Here is a 19756-nt window from a genome sequence, read left to right on the forward strand (position 1 = left end):
AATGACTTGGGGGTAGAAGCTGTTCAGCAGTCTAATGACTTGGGGGTAGACTCTGTTCAGCGGTCTAATGACTTGGGGGTAGAAGCTGTTCAGCAGTCTAATGGCTTGGGGTAGAAGCTGTTCAGCAGTCTAATGGCTTGGGGTAGAAGCTGTTCAGCAGTCTAATGGCTTGGGGGTAGAAGCTGTTCAGCAGTCTAATGACTTGGGGGTAGAAGCTGTTCAGCAGTCGTATGGCTTGGGGGTAGAAGCTGTTCAGCAGTCTAATGACCAGGATCCTGGTGTCTACCCAATGTGCTGAGCACTCCTCCTGGCCAGAGTCCGCGCTACATTCAGCTGCTACAACCATGGTCTCTGTGTGAAGGCACTGTTAGAGAGTCAATCAACCAGAACAAGGTTAGGAGACCAAACCTGTGTCCTAGCATTGTGAAATACTGTATATGTAATGGCCTCAATACATTAATGAAGCGCCCTTACATCCTATCCTCTCCCCATACTGAAACAACTTGTTAGGGTGAACCAATAAGACACTATATACCTTCTAAGTTGGCTGATGATTTGTTTCAGGACTTGTTAGGGTAAACCAATAACAGCTTCTAACCCCAAGTCATAAGACTGCTGAACAATTAATCAAATGGCCACCGGACAAGTTCAACTGTTTTATTATTTGTTACTTTAGTTTATTAGGTAAATATTCTCTTAACTCTTCTTGAACTGCTCTGTTTGTTAAGGGCTTGTAAGTAAAGTATTTCACGGAAAGATCTACACTTGTTGTATTCAGCGCATGTGACAAATTTAAAGTTTGAGTTGATTTGACTATGTACCTTCTAAGCATGATGGTTGGCTCATGATTTGTTTGTACTGAAATCTATTCAGGGAGGATAAGGGTATATCATAGGCAGTGATGTAGCGGTAAAACCATTGACTGGTAAATGCTGATTGCCGTTCAGGATTAAAGAAGTAACGCTCCCTCTACTTTCAATGCATCTTCCACAAAAGGTGGGTAAATGCTTGAACAAAATAAAATAAAAAGTGTGTAAACAGCTTTTACATGTGTCCCCACCACCACTGATTATAGGAGGCTTCTTCTGACAGTATTCACACCTTCCATAAGAAACCTCCAGAGAAATATTCATATTCACCGTAGCTGTCATTTAAACTTGGACTAACCTGGCCAAGGCCAAACAGTATATGGCGTTTTCTCTGGGTGTCGCAGTGGAGAGAGAAAAGGCCTCCAGTGAGGTGGTGAGTATCTGGGCGGAGTTTGGCGAGGCAAACACAGGTCTGAGATTGGTGTCTCTGGAAATGGGCGGGAGCGGGACTCTGCTCCTCCATTGGTTGCTGTTCTGATCCCCACTCTCATCCTCCTCACATCCCTTCCCTCCACATCCCCTCTTCTTCTCTCTTTCATCCCTCGTGGCCACAGGGTGTAGCTTCGGTAGTTGAAGAGGTTTATCCTGGGATGCCAGGGAGCGGAGCGGGCAGGATACATGAGATGGGCAGTTGATGGGGGTCAAACGTCGAGAGGCTGTGGACATCACCCTGATACCGGCCTTGGCCTCACTCCTCCTGGGCTTGGAGGACATCTTGGGGAGGGTGAAGCCGTCCACCAGGACCGTGTCGCCCACCCTGGTCCTGAACGGAGCCCTGTTGGGGCTGATGCAGTGCCTAGATGCTGTCCTCCTCTGCCCCAGCCTCACCCAGCCCTTTATCTGGAGGTATGTCCGCATGGGCAGGGCCATACCTGGGAGGACCACCACAGAGCACAGCTTGGTGGCCAGGTGACTCACACACTCCCCGTGGCCGTACTGAAGGGCGATCCTCAGGGGGTCACGACCCTGGGGATCCCGACAGGCAAGGGTCAGAACGCTGCTGGCGATAAAGAGTTTGAGGATGGTGAGCTGGCCACGCTCGATGGAGGCGACAGCGGGACACTTGGTGACGTCGGGGTGGGCCGTCTGGTGGCACCACTCACGGTAAGGGTGAACCCCCACCGGTTCAATGACAAGCACCCCCCTCTCCAGCAGCCAGCCGGCCAGGTCCAGGTGGCCCAGAGAAGCAGCGATGTAGAGTGCCAACCTGGAGCTGGAACCTGGAATAATACAGAATCAATGTATTTATAACACATTTCAAGTTTTTTTTGTCAAGTTCACAAGATACAGTGGGTTATAAAACAGTACAGTAAAAAGCTTACTTGCAAACTCTTTCCCACAATGCAGTATTAAAGAGAATATAAGAGAATATAAGCTACATACGGGGTCAGTACTATCATTGTAAGCTATATACAGGGTCAGTACTATCATTGTAAGCTATATACAGGGTCAGTACCATCATTGTAAGCTATATACAGGGTCAGTACCATCATTGTAAGCTATATACAGGGTCAGTACTATCATTGTAAGCTATATACAGGGTCAGTACCATTATTGTAAGCTATATACAGGGTCAGTACCATTATTGTAAGCTATATACAGGGTCAGTACCATTATTGTAAGCTATATACAGGGTCAGTACTATCATTGTAAGCTATATAAAGGTTCAGTACCATCACTGTTGATAGTAAGTCTATCATACAGTTCAGTGTGTAGATGTGTATTCTGACCTCATCACAGGTCTCTCCCTAGACAGGTGTCGTTGGACGGTCAGTCTGTGTCCCAGGAAGCAGCCTCTGAGGAACTCCGCCCACCCATCCCAGGTGTCCAACCGTAGAGTAGCCCCTGGGAGACAGAGACACATGCAGGTTGTCCTCCTGGTTGCCATGAACCAAGAATGTGTTCCATACAGTCCATTTGTCTCTGTGTTACATCCATAAGGTGTTGAGCCAGAGGACCATTGATCTACTGCACAAGGAAGGCCATACCCAGGTCAATGGCGTAGTCGTGCAGCCGGTTGCAGTCGTAGAGTTGCAGGCCGGTGGGAGAGCTCAGTCTGAAGGAGCTGACGGGAAGCCCACACTGCTGGGACAGCAGGGTCATGAGCCTGGCCACAGACGTACTCAGGAGAAACACAGTGCCCAAGACTGAGAGGGTCTCCCCCGTCACGGCACTGAACACACGCACCACCGGCTCCCGCGGAAGTATAAGACCATGGACATACAGTAAATGCACTTGTTTTACATAAATACCTATGTTGTGTTTATACACCGAGTAAACAAAACATTATGAACACCTGTTCTTTCCATGACAAAGACTGACCAGGTGAATCCAGGTGAAAGCTATGATCCCTTAATGATGTCACTTGTTAAATCCACTTCAGTGTAGATGAAGGGGAGCAGACAGGTTAAAGAAGGATTTTTAAGCCTTGAGACAATTGAGGCATAGATTGTGTATGTGTGCCATTCAGAGGGTGAATGGGCAAGACAAAATATTTAAGTGCCTTTGAACGGGGTAGTAGGTGCCAGGTGCACCGGTTTGTGTCAAGAACTGCAATGCTGCTGGGGTTTTTCACACTCAACAGTTTCCTGTGTGTATCATGAATGGTCCACCACCCAAAGAACATCCAGCCAACTTGGCACTACTGTTGGAAGCATTGGAGTCAACATGGGCCAGCATCCATGGGGAACGCTTTCAAACACCTTGTAGAGTCCATGCCCCAACGAATTGAGGCTGTTCTGATGGCAAAAGGCGGGGTGCAACTCAATATTAGGAAGGTGTTTCTAATGTTTGGTACACTCAGTATATATAAGTTAGGAGTCATATAATTACAGGGGTAAGATGAAGTGGCTCCTTTGCACTGATCTTAGGTCTGGTTTGTGTTTTTACTGCTAATGGTAAAGGTTAGGATTTGGTGAGAGTAAACTGATCCTAGATCTGTGCCCAAGGGCAATTTCTATCCAGAGACAAATCAAAGGTCCATGCTATTTAAACTTAGAATCTACCACCATCCCGTGGCTCAAATGATGATGGGATGTGTAAGTAAGGAGTAAGGAACACAAATAAACATTATTCTGATTGTTAAATTTGTACTTAGATACATAACCACTCTCCTCTGTTAGCACATCTTCCACAGAACTTTGTGGAACAGAGTGAGTTCTGTCCCTGTCTGGCTCTGTACCCAGGGACCTCTGTACAACAACACTTCACACTCACGAAGCAGTGTTCTTACTAACCAATCACTCTACCATAACCATGGTCTTGGTTGAGCAAGGGCAATATTACTTTTAGTCTCAAGCAGGGTGACCTCAACATACTATATATCACCATACTATATACCACCACACTATACAGTGGGGCAAAAAAGTATTTAAAATTTGAAGCAGAGCTTAATTTGTAAATTGGGAGGTGCCAGAACAAAGAGTGGGTGCTAGAGGGGGGGGGGGGGGGTCTGTGGTACCAGAAAAATATCACCTATTATAATAGAGCATTGAACGCATATCATTACATTTGGGTAGAGCCACTTATAGAAGGTGCACACATGGGGAACATTTTTAGTAGCCTAGGGTCCGGGAAAGTGTTGGCCTTTTTAAAACCGCATTTCGTGCAATTCTACATAATTTTACATGACTGGAGACTTTAGCATTATCTTTTTTTATTCCGCACAAATGATCGAAATGGCAGGCTACTCTGACACTGACAAACTTAGTATCTGAGATGAATAAAAACGACCTTGTCTTGAATCCATCAATAGCCTATAGGCCTAGGTTTGTGGAGAAACATATAGTAGGCTACAATATGAGGAGGATGCGCTCGTGTCAAAAGCCTATCTCTCCATCTCTCTGTTTTGTAAAACAATGTTTGGGAGTTGATCAAATATTTTGGTAGTCTACAGCATAGTCTTATCTTTTCAGCAAGAGTCATTGCTTTTCAACCTGTGTTTTCCCTCGATTGTATTTGAAATATTGCAAAAGGCCTGTTTTGTCTGCGTGCTGTTTTTTCACTGACAGATTTGCCTCGCGTTCACGACTGTAGGCTATTCTTTGTTATTGGGCTACAATCCGCAGCTAGGCTATTTAAAAAAAGAAGCTATTGGTCCTCTGTAGCTAAATTATAGGGCTTCTCATGACGTATTAGGCTATTCTGAATGATTTAATTTATTTCTGAACAGACAGCAGTAATTCCGTAACTTTAGAAAATTCCTCCAGAACCCTTCATGCAGCTATGATTCTATAAGGAAACAAATGATGAAGTGCACCCAGCCCTGCTTAGCTTTAATATGTCACTGACTACTACCAATATGCTATTGTGAGAATTATTATTGAGCGATCTCTTAATAACAAAATATATTCTGTGTTAATATCGAAGTCATTCTAAGGGGTAGGTTTGACAAAGCAAATGAGTGAGTGAGTCTTTGACATGAAGACAGTTGTTAGATTCTGCCATTGGGACTGCTCTGATGTTTCCATTCTCTCCTGGTTATGACCATAGAGCCTTGTCCCAGTCTCTAGACCTGCCTGTCTGTGTGGTGGATGACCACCTGACCTCTGAAGCTGTCAATGAGATGGTAAGTTGACCTTGTCATTTCATATTACAACATTAATCCAATAAAATGTTATAGTGATGCTATCATTGGCAATGTTGACGTACCACAACCATCTCTGTTGTGTTTCAGTTGTTTAATTGGCCCAACGTTGCCAATGCTCCTCCACTCTTTAACAGTTAATAATCATTTCAGTGTGATATTTGTTGTATATAATGTTTTATTATTTGCAATATAATTACATTTCTACCAGGAGCAGAGCAATTCTACCAGGAGCAGAGCAACCTCAGTGATGGAAACCACAGAAGAGGGGAAGCTCAACAATGTGGAACATCTGACACTTATGGACTTCCTTCAAAACCTAACTGAGAAGTATGTTCTGTTTTCTTTGGTACTATCACACCTTCAAGGAAATAGGATCAAATTAGAAACTGATCAATCGGAAAAAAAATTCATTGCTAGAAAAGTTGTCACATTGCAATTTTGCCAAAACAACTGACACAAAGCAAGTATAACTTCACGATCCGGCAAATAATTAAATAAAAACAATTCTGCCACGCATCCTGATATGACAACATTTATAACAATAGTGTTTTCAGGCAATGGAGGGGGATTCGTGAGGGCATGTTTGACCCGGTAATATCATGTTACTGACAATTTAATTAGATTACCATGAAAACTCTGCCTAATGTTTAACCTTGTTCATAAGCTTTTGAAAGACGCACTATGCAACATTTTAAAACACTTCTTCTGTTTCTGGAATACAGCTGACAAAACAACAGCTTGCCGGCTTGTGTCTGAGGATTGTCCAGTTTTTATCGGACAAGCTGATGCAGATCATCATCCCAGGTCTTTACGAACTACTGGGCATCCAAGATGCTGCCTCCTCTCCATTGTCACAGAGATCTCTCACAGCGTCACTCACCAGTCTGTTAGACGATAAGACTAACACCAAGACCCGCGTGAGATTTACTGAGGCTGGTGTACCTAAGAGGCCAGGCAGTCGAAAGTCTTACAATAGCTTTCGCATCCCGACTCCCTACCCTTCCTCCAACTGTATGGATCAGGAAGAGGAAGAAGAGCAGGAATCACAACTTAAGTCCAAGGAGATTTACCTGACTAAGGGCAGTGGAAGCTACCTGCCCAAGGGGGCCATGAGGTATGTTCTTAAAGGGAAATTTAACAACTTCATATTCATCTCCAGCATCACCATATGTGAAAATTACACATTTCCATGCTTTGTAGTAAAGAAAATATAGAGGGACGTAACTGTTTCCAATAGTGCTGAGAAATTAGGGATTTTTGAGGTTGGTTTGTTTTCGATTCAAATATTTAAAAAAGAATCACGGTTTTGGATTTCAATACTTTTTTTAGACATTGAATGCACTATGGATTATGTGTGTTGAATGCTGTAACAACACATAATAAAACAATGAATAAAAGTCCCATGATGGTAGTGACTGTCCATTACTGTTTATGACTTACTTTCTCATATAAAATATTTATTTGATGACTTTATTATTTCATTCCAAGTCATCAACTCATCTCTATAGAGCTGCTGCTTATCCTGTCTGACAAAATCACTATTTTAGTAGTTCTTCAAATGAAATAAGACCTACCTTTATGACCGCTGAACACCGACTGTCAATCACTTAGATAATGTATTTCCAGGTAGAGAATCCTCGCAACGCAACTGCTTTTTATCTCTCTCATGCATTCTCTCGTCTCTTCGTCTCAGTCAATGAGGTTTTCGTATCTGCTCCACACAGAGTGGACAATTAAGTGGAATTCAAATAATTGAGCCGACGTCGGTCAATTAGTTGTTTAAAAACCGAAAAATAACAAAAATGTTGGTTAAATGCTCAGCTCTAGATTGTAATGACATCATCAGTGTGCATCGTGTGATTTTAACCAATTATGAGTAGGCATTGCCTACTAATTGGTTGATGATGTCATAGAAAACACTTATCTTCCTCTTTCTTTTTTACGACAAAACATAAAAATGCCTGTTTTTTACATATGCTGATGTTGGGGTGGTGCTGGAGATGATGAATATGAAGTTGAAACATTTAGACATTTCCCTTTAACATTTCTTCAAACTGCCTTGTATTAATGATTGTCCTTGAAGTTATTAGAAGTTACAGTATTTGAAGTTTATAGCAATTTGGATTTTTGTAGAGGATAGATATTGCCAGGATAGATAGATGTCTACAGGGCAGTTTCAATACAAATGACTTATACAAAAAAACATTTTATTGGGCTTTAGAAATTAAACAGTTAGGCTGACATCACACTAAGTTTTTTTCTCAGAGAAACAGCAGTGTTTTCCTCATTGTTTTCAATGGTGCAGATGTATTTGACACACTGAATGTGCATCACAGCCTTACATATTATTTGTTTGACTGTGATGATTTCTGTTTTCAAGGACTCTAACCTCTCTGTCTGATGTGCAGAAGAAGACAACCAACTCTGACTCGCTACAAGTCCTCTTAGGTGTCTCAGAGGACACCCTCGTCACCTGTGTGCAGGACAGCCTGCAAGGTTCTCTCTCCAAACTTGCATGCATGTCCAATTCTCTATCTGGAAGTGCAGGCTCTCCGAAGATGACCCCTGCTGTAATGGCAGAAGTGATTAAAGATGTCAAGTCGGCCGTATCAGTGGTCGTTAAGAGTGCCTCCGCTAGCCAAACCTCTCAAGTGACACCGGTAAGGGGAGACTCACAGACCAAGGTGACTGAGAGCATGGTGAGAGAGCTGGCTGCTAAACTTGAAAAAGTTGACCAAGAGAGCAAGAGTCTAACAGGGCAAGTCATGCCCACCATCTCTGACACAATGGTGGCTTTTGTTGACGAGAACAAACAGAATTTGCTGGAAGATCTGAAGGACAAGATCACGTTTTTGGCATCCCATGTTGGCTTCATTGACGATCTTGATGCCCTGATAAGGAAATATGAGAGCAGCTACAATATTGGTGAATCTGGTTCCTCCTGCACGCTCACATCTAAGAGCATCCAAAAACTCTCCAGCCGGGAGTTTCAAACATCAGCAATACAGCAATAGCAGTGAGTGGAGTTCTTGCCAAAAAAGTCAGTAGTTTGAGCTTTCCTTGTTCAGTCGTTCAGTCTGAGTTAACAGGTGCTGCATCAGGTCAAACATTGTCTGGCATTGTAAAGACAGAGTCAATTCACCCAGTGGGCTCAGCAGCGTCAGTAGTTGTTAAGACTTTCGTGTCAGATATGAAGTCCTTGGCTGAATCTGAAGAGAGTCCCCAACAGAAGAGTGCCTGGTCTGCTGCTGTTCACATTTACCACAGCATCCAAAACAACTTGAAAGATTATTTCGGCAAGCTTCAGAGATTTGCCCTAAAGAGCATTGTCACATCTGATGACAACATCACAAATGCTGAGTTTAAGGAGACAGTTCCACTTCCTTGCTTAGACATGAAATATAGGCCCAGTAAGAGTGAGCCTCAGTTGCCAGAGTCCACTGGTGAAGTTACTTTACAAAGAGGCCTAAGTGAGTGCTCAAAACTTCTTTGGGCACAAACTGAGTCAGAAGAAAGCAAGCTCCTTCTGACAACTTGCACCAAAGAAGTTATCTCAGAGCTTCTGGTTTTGTACAAAACTGAGATGTCAAAGGAGGACCCCCTGTACACTGTTGGAGAAAAAGGATCAGACTTCTCTATTGAGAGACAACAATGTGTAGAGGGCGTTCTGGCTCAGCTTGGGGATATCTCCCATTCCAGGGCCTCATCACCAATAGTATATGAGTTCCCCTGTCAAATTGAGGACAGCAGAAGTAAGGCCACGGCTTCTTTGACCAGTCTGTTAGATTGCATGAAAAAACTCTCAAGTGAGGAATTCAAGAGAGACACCACTCAAGCAGTGAGTGAGTTCCTAGATAAAAAGTCCAACAGTAGCTTAACTAGTGCACAGCCTGCTTATTCTGTAGCATCCAGGTCTTGTTCCATTCAAAACCAGAGAACCTTGTCAAAGGATATTTGTGCGGATTCTGCTGCCTTTGGCATCATTGACACATTTGTGGAAGACCTGCAGAGCTTGGCACAACCTGCAGAAGTAGAGGAGAGAGAACCTGACCTCCAGGAAAATGCACAAAAGCGAAAGAGCAGGATCTGGTCTGCTACCACTAGTTTATATAACAATATTAAGAAGACATTAAAGGGCTTCACCATTCACCGGCGGAGGTCAGACGTGCAAAGAAGAATGTCTAGCCATACACCCACAGAGGACTCTGGACATCTTGTGACTGAGGAGTGCCTTGGTTTGGCAAGCCAGAACTTGACGCAAGCTAGTAAGAGTGTGCCTCACTTGCCCAGTTTGAACCAGGAAGTGACTCTACACAGGGGTGTCAGCGAGAGTTCAAAACTTCTCTGGACTGAAACAGACGACGCTCTACTGACCAATAGTACCAAAGAGGTAATTTCAACAATCTTGACCTCATGCGAGGATCAGACATCAAATGCACCTTGCTTCTCCACAGTAGGAAAGAAAATATCTGATATGTCCCTTGAGGTCAACATGTTGGTAGGTGGTGTTCTGTCTCAGCTGAAGGACATCTCCTTGTCAAGGTCCCCAACACCATGTGAAGACATGTTTGAACGTCTCCAAGGTTCTACTGAGCGAACCTCTCCAGTAAGTCTAGATTGCAGCACGGCTGCCTCCAAAGGCATTGCATTTTTTTTTACATTTTTTTTTATTTCACCTTTATTTAACCAGGTAGGCTAGTTGAGAACAAGTTCTCATTTGCAACTGCGACCTGGCCAAGATAAAGCATAGCAGTGTGAGCAGACAACAAAGAGTTACACATGGAGTAAACAATTAACAAGTCAATAACACAGTAGAAACCAAAGGGGGAGTCTATATACAATGTGTGCAAAAGGCATGAGGAGGTAGGCAAATAATTACAATTTTGCAGATTAACACTGGAGTGATGAATGATCAGATGGTCATGTACAGGTAGAGATATTGGTGTGGAAAAGAGCAGAAAAGTAAATAAATAAAAACAGTATGGGGATGAGGTAGGTGAAAAAGGGTGGGCTATTTACCAATAGACTGCAGCGATCGGTTAGCTGCTCAGATAGCTGATGTTTGAAGTTGGTGAGGGAGATAAAAGTCTCCAACTTCAGCGATTTTTGCCATTCGTTCCAGTCACAGGCAGCAGATTACTGGAACGAAAGGCGGCCAAATGAGGTGTTGGCTTTAGGGATGATCAGTGAGATACACCTGCTGGAGCGCGTGCTACGGATGGGTGTTGCCATCGTGACCAGTGAGCTGAGATAAGGCGGAGCTTTACCTAGCATGGACTTGTAGATGACCTGGAGCCAGTGGGTCTGGCGACGAATATGTAGCGAGGGCCAGCCGACTAGAGCATACAAGTCGCAGTGGTGGGTGGTATAAGGTGCTTTAGTGACGAAACGGATGGCACTGTGATAGACTGCATCCAGTTTGCTGAGTAGAGTGTTGGAAGCCATTTTGTAGATGACATCGCCGAAGTCGAGGATCGGTAGGATAGTCAGTTTTACTAGGGTAAGCTTGGCGGCGTGAGTGAAGGAGGCTTTGTTGCGGAATAGAAAGCCGACTCTTGATTTGATTTTCGATTGGAGATGTTTGATATGAGTCTGGAAGGAGAGTTTGCAGTCTAGCCAGACACCTAGGTACTTATAGACGTCCACATATTCTAGGTCGGAACCATCCAGGGTGGTGATGCTAGTCGGGCATGCGGGTGCAGGCAGCGACTGGTTGAAAAGCATGCATTTGGTTTTACTAGCGTTTAAGAGCATCTTCCCACAGTCTTTCAACAAAGAGCCTCCAAAAACTTTCTAGTCATGAGTTCCAAACCAAAGCTGAGAAAGGAGTCAGTGAGGTCCTCTCTAGATCATTTAACATTGTGGAGGAAGGTACAACAGATAAGTACCTCCAGTCTTTATCTACATCCACCACATCTACTGATATTATACAAACCATAGTGAAAGATCTGCAGGAGCTCACCCAGACCACCCAATCATCTGACATGGTATTTGGAACCTCCCTGCTCACCACTGGACAGGTTTCTGAGAAAAGAATCTGGTCTGTTGCTCGTAACATCTACTACAGTCTGCAAAGTAAGATTACGGAGTTTCTCAGAAAAGATCTTCAAAGATCAGACACAACACTTGGTTCAATCCAAATATTTACATATCAAAGCAGTCCTGCTTCACAAAGAGCAAGTCTCGGACATCTTGAGGTCAACCAGAGCAGTGTTACACCTGGAGGAAACGATGCCTGTGTGGACATTCCGCACAAATTACTACCTAAAACCACTAAGCTCTCAGGATCCATGCTGGAGGATATTGGCACGATCCGTTGTAGGAGTGCTGACAGCCCAAATACAAGAAATACCTCTTCTTCACGCTCCTCCATCTCTTTAACACCTACTTCAAAATCAAAGCAGTCAGAATGGGACTTCACCTTGCCCGGTACTCCCATCCCCACTGAATTATCTGCTCAGAGTGACTTTCCCATTGTAAGAAACATGATCATTCAGGACTTGTTTCACACAGAGAACTTACTTCCCCCATCCTTTGTGGACAAAGTCAGGCAAGCTGCTGGGGTGGTAGTGGACAAAATGGTGGAAAGTGTTGAGAACACACAGGAAGATGGACAGGGTGCTTCTCATCCTGACAACCTCCGATCTGCTGTTAGGAAATTGAGAAAAATAATTTCCACTGGGACCATCCACATTTTCAGTCATGAATTTGTGGATAAAGTGATAGCCCTTCAGGACAGCCACAGCACTCCACAGGTCTTAACATTGGCAGCAGCCAGAAGTGCTTCAGACTCCATTCTTTCAAGGCTGAAATGGGGAAAGGAACAATGTGCCATATCCAGGAAGCTCTCCTCTCAGCTTCTCCAGATATTTGCTGAAGAGACAGTGAAGGGCTTCCTGAGACAGTGGTTAGATGAGTATGAAAATATAAACATTGATGTTTCAGTCCAGAATGAACCAAGCACCTCTACTTGCATGGTCTTTCCTATCCAGCTCAATCAGAGCAAGCCAGAGGATAGTGACACAATGAATCGGCTCACGAAGGTCATGGTCAACAAAATGATGGATGCCTTATCAGTTGGCTCAAGTCATCAAATGATCACGAAAGCCAATGCCAAATGTTCTTTTGAGTCCGCTACCAGCATGGCCACCAGTGACATTGTGGAAGGGATGTTGGATTTGGTAAGGGATAGCACCAGCAGTACTGGAGAGCAGATCCCCATCTTCAAGTCCAAGAAAAGCAAGAAAACCATGTTCAGCAAGATATGCTTTAACATAAAGGTATAGTACAAGTACAGATTTTTCATGAATAACACTGCTTTTGAATGTATGAGATATTATTTGTTTATATAATTCAGTATTTTAGCATTGTGTTGCCTTTTTCCAGTTGATATACTGTACTTTAAGATATATAACAGTTTGTTTTAATGTGCATTTTCCCACCAAATAGGGTTCCAAGAAAGTTAGAAAGGACCACTGTCCTCAAAAGTCTATGGAGTACCAGCCTCAGAACACTTCCCCTACTGTGTACTTTACAGGTAAGCCCTGCTGCTGCTCATTCAAGACTAAGATATTATTACTTTAGCGTTCAACTAATTCATTTGGAAAGACATTGCACTCTGCTCTGAATTGTTACCCATGACATACTGGATGGTCTTTCTTTGCAGAGTCGAGGACAAATTCTCATGGCTCCTTTGCTTCAGAGGGAAATGACATCGCATATTCCTTCCCACCTGAAGAGAAGAGTTGCAAACCCTCCCTTTTCACCAGAATGTATAGAGCCATCACTAGAAGCTTCTCCAACCCAAGATAATTTTCCTCATTAAATGAGATTGCATTAATTTGTTGTCATATGTTGACTGTTTTGCTAGCACAGACTGTAATATGTTCTGCGATTCATCCACATGCATTTTTTTTTTTTTTTTTTATTTTTTATTTCACCTTTATTTAACCAGGTAGGCTAGTTGAGAACAAGTTCTCATTTGCAACTGCGACCTGGCCAAGATAAAGCATAGCAGTGTGAGCATACAACAAAGAGTTACACATGGAGTAAACAATTAACAAGTCAATAACACAGTAGAAAACGAAGGGGGGGTCTATATACAATGTGTGCAAAAGGCATGAGGAGGTAGGCAAATAATTACAATTTTGCAGATTAACACTGGAGTGATAAAAGATCAGATGGTCATGTACAGGTAGAGATATTGGTGTGCAGAAGAGCAGAAAAGTAAATAGATAGAAACAGTACGGGGATGAGGTAGGTGAAAAGGGTGGGCTATTTACCAATAGACTATGTACAGCTGCAGCGATCTGTTAGCTGCTCAGATAGCTGATGTTTGAAGTTGGTGAGGGAGATAAAAGTCTCCAACTTCAGCGATTTTTGCAATTCGTTCCAGTCACAGGCAGCAGAGTACTGGAACGAAAGGCGGCCAAATGAGGTGTTGGCTTTAGGGATGATCAGTGAGATACACCTGCTGGAGCGCGTGCTACGGATGGGTGTTGCCATCGTGACCAGTGAGCTGAGATAAGGCGGAGCTTTACCTAGCATAGACTTGTAGATGACCTGGAGCCAGTGGGTCTGGCGACGAATATGTAGCGAGGGCCAGCCGACTAGAGCATACAAGTCGCAGTGGTGGGTAGTATAAGGTGCTTTAGTGACAAAACGGATGGCACTGTGATAGACTGCATCCAGTTTGCTGAGTAGAGTGTTGGAAGCCATTTTGTAGATGACATCGCCGAAGTCGAGGATCGGTAGGATAGTCAGTTTTACTAGGGTAAGCTTGGCGGCTTGAGTGAAGGAGGCTTTGTTGCGGAATAGAAAGCCGACTCTTGATTTGATTTTCGATTGGAGATGTTTGATATGAGTCTGGAAGGAGAGTTTGAGGAGTATACCACCTCAGTCACAGGCTACATCAATAAGTGGATTGACAACGTCGTGCCCACAGTGACCGTATGTACATATCCCCGACAGAAGCCATGGATTACAGGCAACATCCACACCGCGCTAAAGGCTAGAGCTGCTTCTTTTTTATGAGCGGGACACTAATCCAGACACTTATATGAAATCCTGCTATGCCCTCAGACTAACCATCAAATAGGCAAAGTGGTTGGTTAGGTCAGGGTGTGACTAGGGTGGGCAATCTAGGTGATCTATTTCTTTGTTTGGACTGGTATGGTTCCCAATCAGAGACAGCTATCTATCGTTGTCTCTGATTGGGGATCATACTTATGAACTTTATGTTTGTTTATATATATATATTTTTTTGGTGTTCATCTAATAAAGTAAGATGTACACTTAACACGCTGCACCTTGGCCTCCTCATTCCGACGACGAGCGTAACACAAAGCGTAAATACAGGACTAAGATTGAATCCTACTACACCGGTTCTGATGCTCGTTGGATGTGGCAAGGCTTGCAAACTATTACGGACAACAAAGGGAAACCCAGCCGCAAGCTGCCCAGTGACACAAGTCTGCCAGACGGGCTAGGTGCCTTTTATGCTCGCTTCAAGGCAAGCAACACTGAGGCATGCATGAGAGCATCAGCTGTTCGGTACAACTGTGATAACACTCTCCGTAGCCAATGAGAGCAAAACCTTTAAAAAGGTCAACATTCACAAGGGGTCAGATGGATTACCAGGACGTGTGCTCCGAGCATGCGCGGACCAACTGGCAAGTGTCTTCACTGACATTTTCAACCTCTGTAATACCTACATGTTTCAAACAGACCACCATAGTCCCTGTGCCCAAGAAAGTGAAGGTAACCTGCCTAAATTACTATTACCCCATAGCCTTTGAAAGGCTGGTCAAGGCTCACATCAACACCATCATCCCAGAAACCCTATATATCCACTTCAATTTGCATACTGCCCCAACAGCTTCACAGATGATGCAATATCAATCGTGATCTATACTGCCCTTTTCCACCTGGTCAAAAGGAACACCTATGTGAGAATGCTGTATATTGACTACAGCTCAGCATTCAACACCACAGTGCCCACAAAGCTCATCACTAAGCTAAGGACCCTGGAACTGAACACCTCCCTCTGCAACTGGATCCTGGACTTCCTGAACGGCCTCCCCCAGGTGGTAAAGGTAGGCAACACCACATCTGCCACACTGATCCTCAACATGGGGGCCCCTCAGGGGTGCGTGCATAGTCCCCTCCTGCATGGCCAGCATGACTCCAACACCATCATTCAGTTTGCTGACGACACAACAGGGGTGGGCCTGATCACCGACAATGATGAGACAGCCTATAGGGAGGAGGTCAGAGACCTGGCAGTGTGGTGCCAGAACAACAACCTCTCCCTCAACATGAGCAAAACAAAGGAGATGATCGTGGACTACAGGAAAAGGAGGGCAGAACACTCCCCCATTCACATCAACAGGGCTGTATTGGAGCGGATTGAGAATTAAGTTCCTTGGTGTCCACATCATATTCTCCCTGCTGCCATTCAGATTGGAGCTTGTGACTGTATCTAAATTAATTTACACCCTGTTTTTTTGCATAAATATGTCTGTAATCAGCATTTATTTGATGTTGGTAGACTAGCATTTGTATGTCTTTCTCTGTATCATGATGCCTTGACATTGGTTATTAATATTAAAGTGATGTACAGACTGAGTTTGTACTCTATTTTTAAGCCACACAAATCTAAATATCCTTGAACATAACTTAATTTTCAAGTTGAAAGAGTGCGCCAAGAATAAATTGTGGGTGAATAAATATTCCGTTTTTAATCAAACTTTTGTAATGCTGTAAACCCTTTCCATCAATTGTCACTCCAGGTATTCTGAACATTGTCTTTTCTATTATGAATGGGATATTTTTCATGGAGAACAATAGCACCTCCTCCCAGCTGCCCACTGCACTGAGGCTAGGTAACACGGTCACCACTGATAAATCCATGATTATCGAAAACTTCAATAAGCATTTCTCAACGGCTGGCCATGCCTTCCGCCTGGCTACTTCAACCTCGGCCAACAGCTCCGCCCCCCCCCCGCAGCTCCTCGCCCAAGCCTCTCCAGGTTCTCCTTTACCCAAATCCAGATAGCAGATGTTCTGAAAGAGCTGCAAAACCTGGACCCGTACAAATCAGCTGGGCTTGACAATCTGGACCCTCTATTTCTGAAACTATCTGCCACCATTGTCGCAACCCCTATTACCAGCCTGTTCAACCTCTCTTTCATCTCGTCTGAGATCCCCAAGGATTGGAAAGCTGCCGCAGTCATCCCCCTCTTCAAAGGGGGAGACACCCTGGACCCAAACTGTTACAGACCTATATCCATCCTGCACTGCCTATCTAAGGTCTTCGAAAGCCAAGTCAACAAACAGGTCACTGACCATCTCGAATCCCACCGTACCTTCTCCGCTGTGCAATCTGGTTTCCGAGCCGGTCATGGGTGCACCTCAGCCACACTCAAGGTACTAAACGATATCATAACCGCCATCGATAAAAGACAGTACTGTGCAGCCGTCTTCATCGACCTTGCCAAGGCTTTCGACTCTGTCAATCACCATATTCTTATCGGCAGACTCAGTAGCCTCGGTTTTTCGGATGACTGCCTTGCCTGGTTCACCAATTACTTTGCAGACAGAGTTCAGTGTGTCAAATCGGAGGGCATGCTGTCCGGTCCTCTGGCAGTCTCTATGGGGGTGCCACAGGGTTCAATTCTCGGGCCGACTCTTTTCTCTGTGTATATCAATGATATTGCTCTTGCTGCGGGCGATTCCCTGATCCACCTCTACGCAGACGACACCATTCTATATACTTTCGGCCCGTCTTTGGACACTGTGCTATCTAACCTCCAAACAAGCTTCAATGCCATACAACACTCCTTCCGTGGCCTCCAACTGCTCTTAAACGCTAGTAAAACCAAATGCATGCTTTTCAACCGGTCGCTGCCTGCACCTGCATGCCCGACTAGCATCACCACCCTGGATGGTTCCGACCTATAATATGTGGACGTCTATAAGTACCTAGGTGTCTGGCTAGACTGCAAACTCTCCTTCCAGACTCATATCAAACATCTCCAATCGAAAATCAAATCAAGAGTCGGCTTTCTATTCCGCAACAAAGCCTCCTTCACTCAAGCCGCCAAGCTTACCCTAGTAAAACTGACTATCCTACCGATCCTCGACTTCGGCGATGTCATCTACAAAATGGCTTCCAACACTCTACTCAGCAAACTGGATGCAGTCTATCACAGTGCCATCCGTTTTGTCACTAAAGCACCTTATACCACCCACCACTGCGACTTGTATGCTCTAGTCGGCTGGCCCTCGCTACATATTCGTCGCCAGACCCACTGGCTCCAGGTCATCTACAAGTCTATGCTAGGTAAAGCTCCGCCTTATCTCAGCTCACTGGTCACGATGGCAACACCCATCCGTAGCACGCGCTCCAGCAGGTGTATCTCACTGATCATCCCTAAATCCAACACCTCATTTGGCCGCCTTTCGTTCCAGTACTCTGCTGCCTGTGACTGGAACGAATTGCAAAAATCGCTGAAGTTGGAGACTTTTATCTCCCTCACCAACTTCAAACATCAGCTATCTGAGCAGCTAACCGATCGCTGCAGCTGTACATAGTCTATTGGTAAATAGCCCACCCTTTTCACCTACCTCATCCCCATACTGTTTTTATTTATTTACCTTTCTGCTCTTCTGCACACCTATATCTCTACCTGTACATGACCATCTGATCATTACGAACGTGAACGTTGACTAACAAAAGTTGAAGTTATACACCTTCAATACTTGTTACCTACATTAAGCCAAGATGGATCTTGAACTTCGATACCATTACATGAAGGGTCAATGATGAAAACCCTGCAAGCCAGTGATATAGAGACATTAGAAAAGGTTTGTTTTCAGTGGTGCAAAGTACTTAAGTAAAAATGATTTAAATCGTTTTGAGGGTATCTGTACTTTAACTATTTATATTTTTGACAACTTCAGTACATTCATAAAGGACAAAAATGTACTTTTGACTCCATCCACTTTCCCTGATACACAAAAGTACATTTTGAATGCTTTGTATGACAGGAAAATGGTCCAATTCACACACTTATCAAGAGAACCTCTGATCTGGCAGACTCAATAAACACAAATGCTTAGTTTATAAATTATGTCTAAGTGTTGGAGTGTGCCCCTGGCTATTCTTACATTCAAAAAAAGCAATACAATAGTGTTGTCTGCTTTGCTTAATTTGTCAAATTATTTTTACTTTTGATACTTGAGAATATTTCAAACCAAATACTTCCCAAGTAGTATTTTACTGGGCAACTTTCACATTTACTTGAGTCATACTGTTTGCAACTGACTGATTGAGGACTTTTTCCACCACTGTTTGATTTGGACATTTATTTTTTATCAAATGTATTTGACAGGGACAATCTACTGTATTTCTGTAAATGTGCCAGATTTAGCCAGCTGGCTTTGTGATGTAACAAAGGTAGCTGATGATGTAATGAAAACAGACAGTTTAAATATGTGTGTGTAGAACTGTTGCACATTTGCTCTGGAAATGAGGACTAAACCTACTCGTCAAAAGGAGTGAATTGCACCTCCAATTGAAGTCAATAATAAGGTATGGAATCATGCCAATACAGTCATTATTTATATAGCTCTGTAGCTTGCAGTATTTTGAAGGAGATAAGTAAGGGAAAATGATGCTTTGGTTAATATTTCTCACGTGAAAGGAAACATGACCATGCTAACTGAAAAATGGATACATGAATATTGGTCAAATGTACCTACATCTTCTGAAGCTGTGTTGGGGCTACTATATAATTAAAAAAAAAGTAACATAGACGATGTCCATAAATTAGACAACAATACTGAACAGTTGTAGCCCGTTGGTAGTGGTAGGCTTCTGGCTGTGATCTCTGACCACTGTAACAGTGAATAGTGGCAATTTACCCGCGGTGTATAGGCTTGTTTACTAGGCTAACTAGTGCATTGGGGTGGGCTATGTGCAGCATGGGCATACAGGAAACCACTCTAGCCGCTTAACTCACCTTGGCCACGAGCTCTATAGTTTACAGCTATTGCATCACCTACAAAGCATCAACTGAATGTTGAATGTCAGGTATTTTAATTGTCTGTATTGTCTACTTGTTAAATGTTTGTAAAGTCTTCATTTGTAATTGTTTGTAATGTCTTATCAATTGGTGTTGGACCACAGGAAGATTAGCTAACGTTATAGCGTTAGCTAATGGGGACTCTAGTAAAGATTCACAAGACTGTTCACATATTCACATTGATCACAGAATCTGATTGATAATCTTAATTC

General features: G+C 43.6%; 2 protein-coding genes across 2 annotated transcripts; one reads left to right on the forward strand and one right to left on the reverse strand.

Annotated features, from left to right (window-relative positions):
• Positions 1-692: 692 nt before the first annotated feature.
• LOC116373914 (protein ANKUB1-like) lies at positions 693-3125 on the reverse strand (the record flags this gene model as incomplete). Its single annotated transcript, XM_031822220.1, has 3 exons — positions 693-2089; positions 2577-2714; positions 2858-3125. Coding segments are annotated over 3 exons (1344 nt in total), but the record flags the coding sequence as incomplete, so codon positions are not given.
• A 2230-nt stretch (positions 3126-5355) lies between these two features.
• LOC116373915 (uncharacterized) lies at positions 5356-8471 on the forward strand. Its single transcript, XM_031822221.1, has 5 exons — positions 5356-5436; positions 5666-5784; positions 6012-6048; positions 6180-6656; positions 7866-8471. The coding sequence occupies exons 1-5, from the start codon at positions 5434-5436 to the stop codon at positions 8469-8471; spliced, it is 1242 nt and encodes a 413-aa protein (XP_031678081.1). The 5' UTR covers positions 5356-5433.
• The last annotated feature ends 11285 nt before the right edge of the window (positions 8472-19756 follow it).

The sequence above is a fragment of the Oncorhynchus kisutch genome, linkage group LG4 (assembly GCF_002021735.2).
Source record: "Oncorhynchus kisutch isolate 150728-3 linkage group LG4, Okis_V2, whole genome shotgun sequence".
Taxonomy (NCBI): Eukaryota; Metazoa; Chordata; class Actinopteri; order Salmoniformes; family Salmonidae; genus Oncorhynchus; species Oncorhynchus kisutch.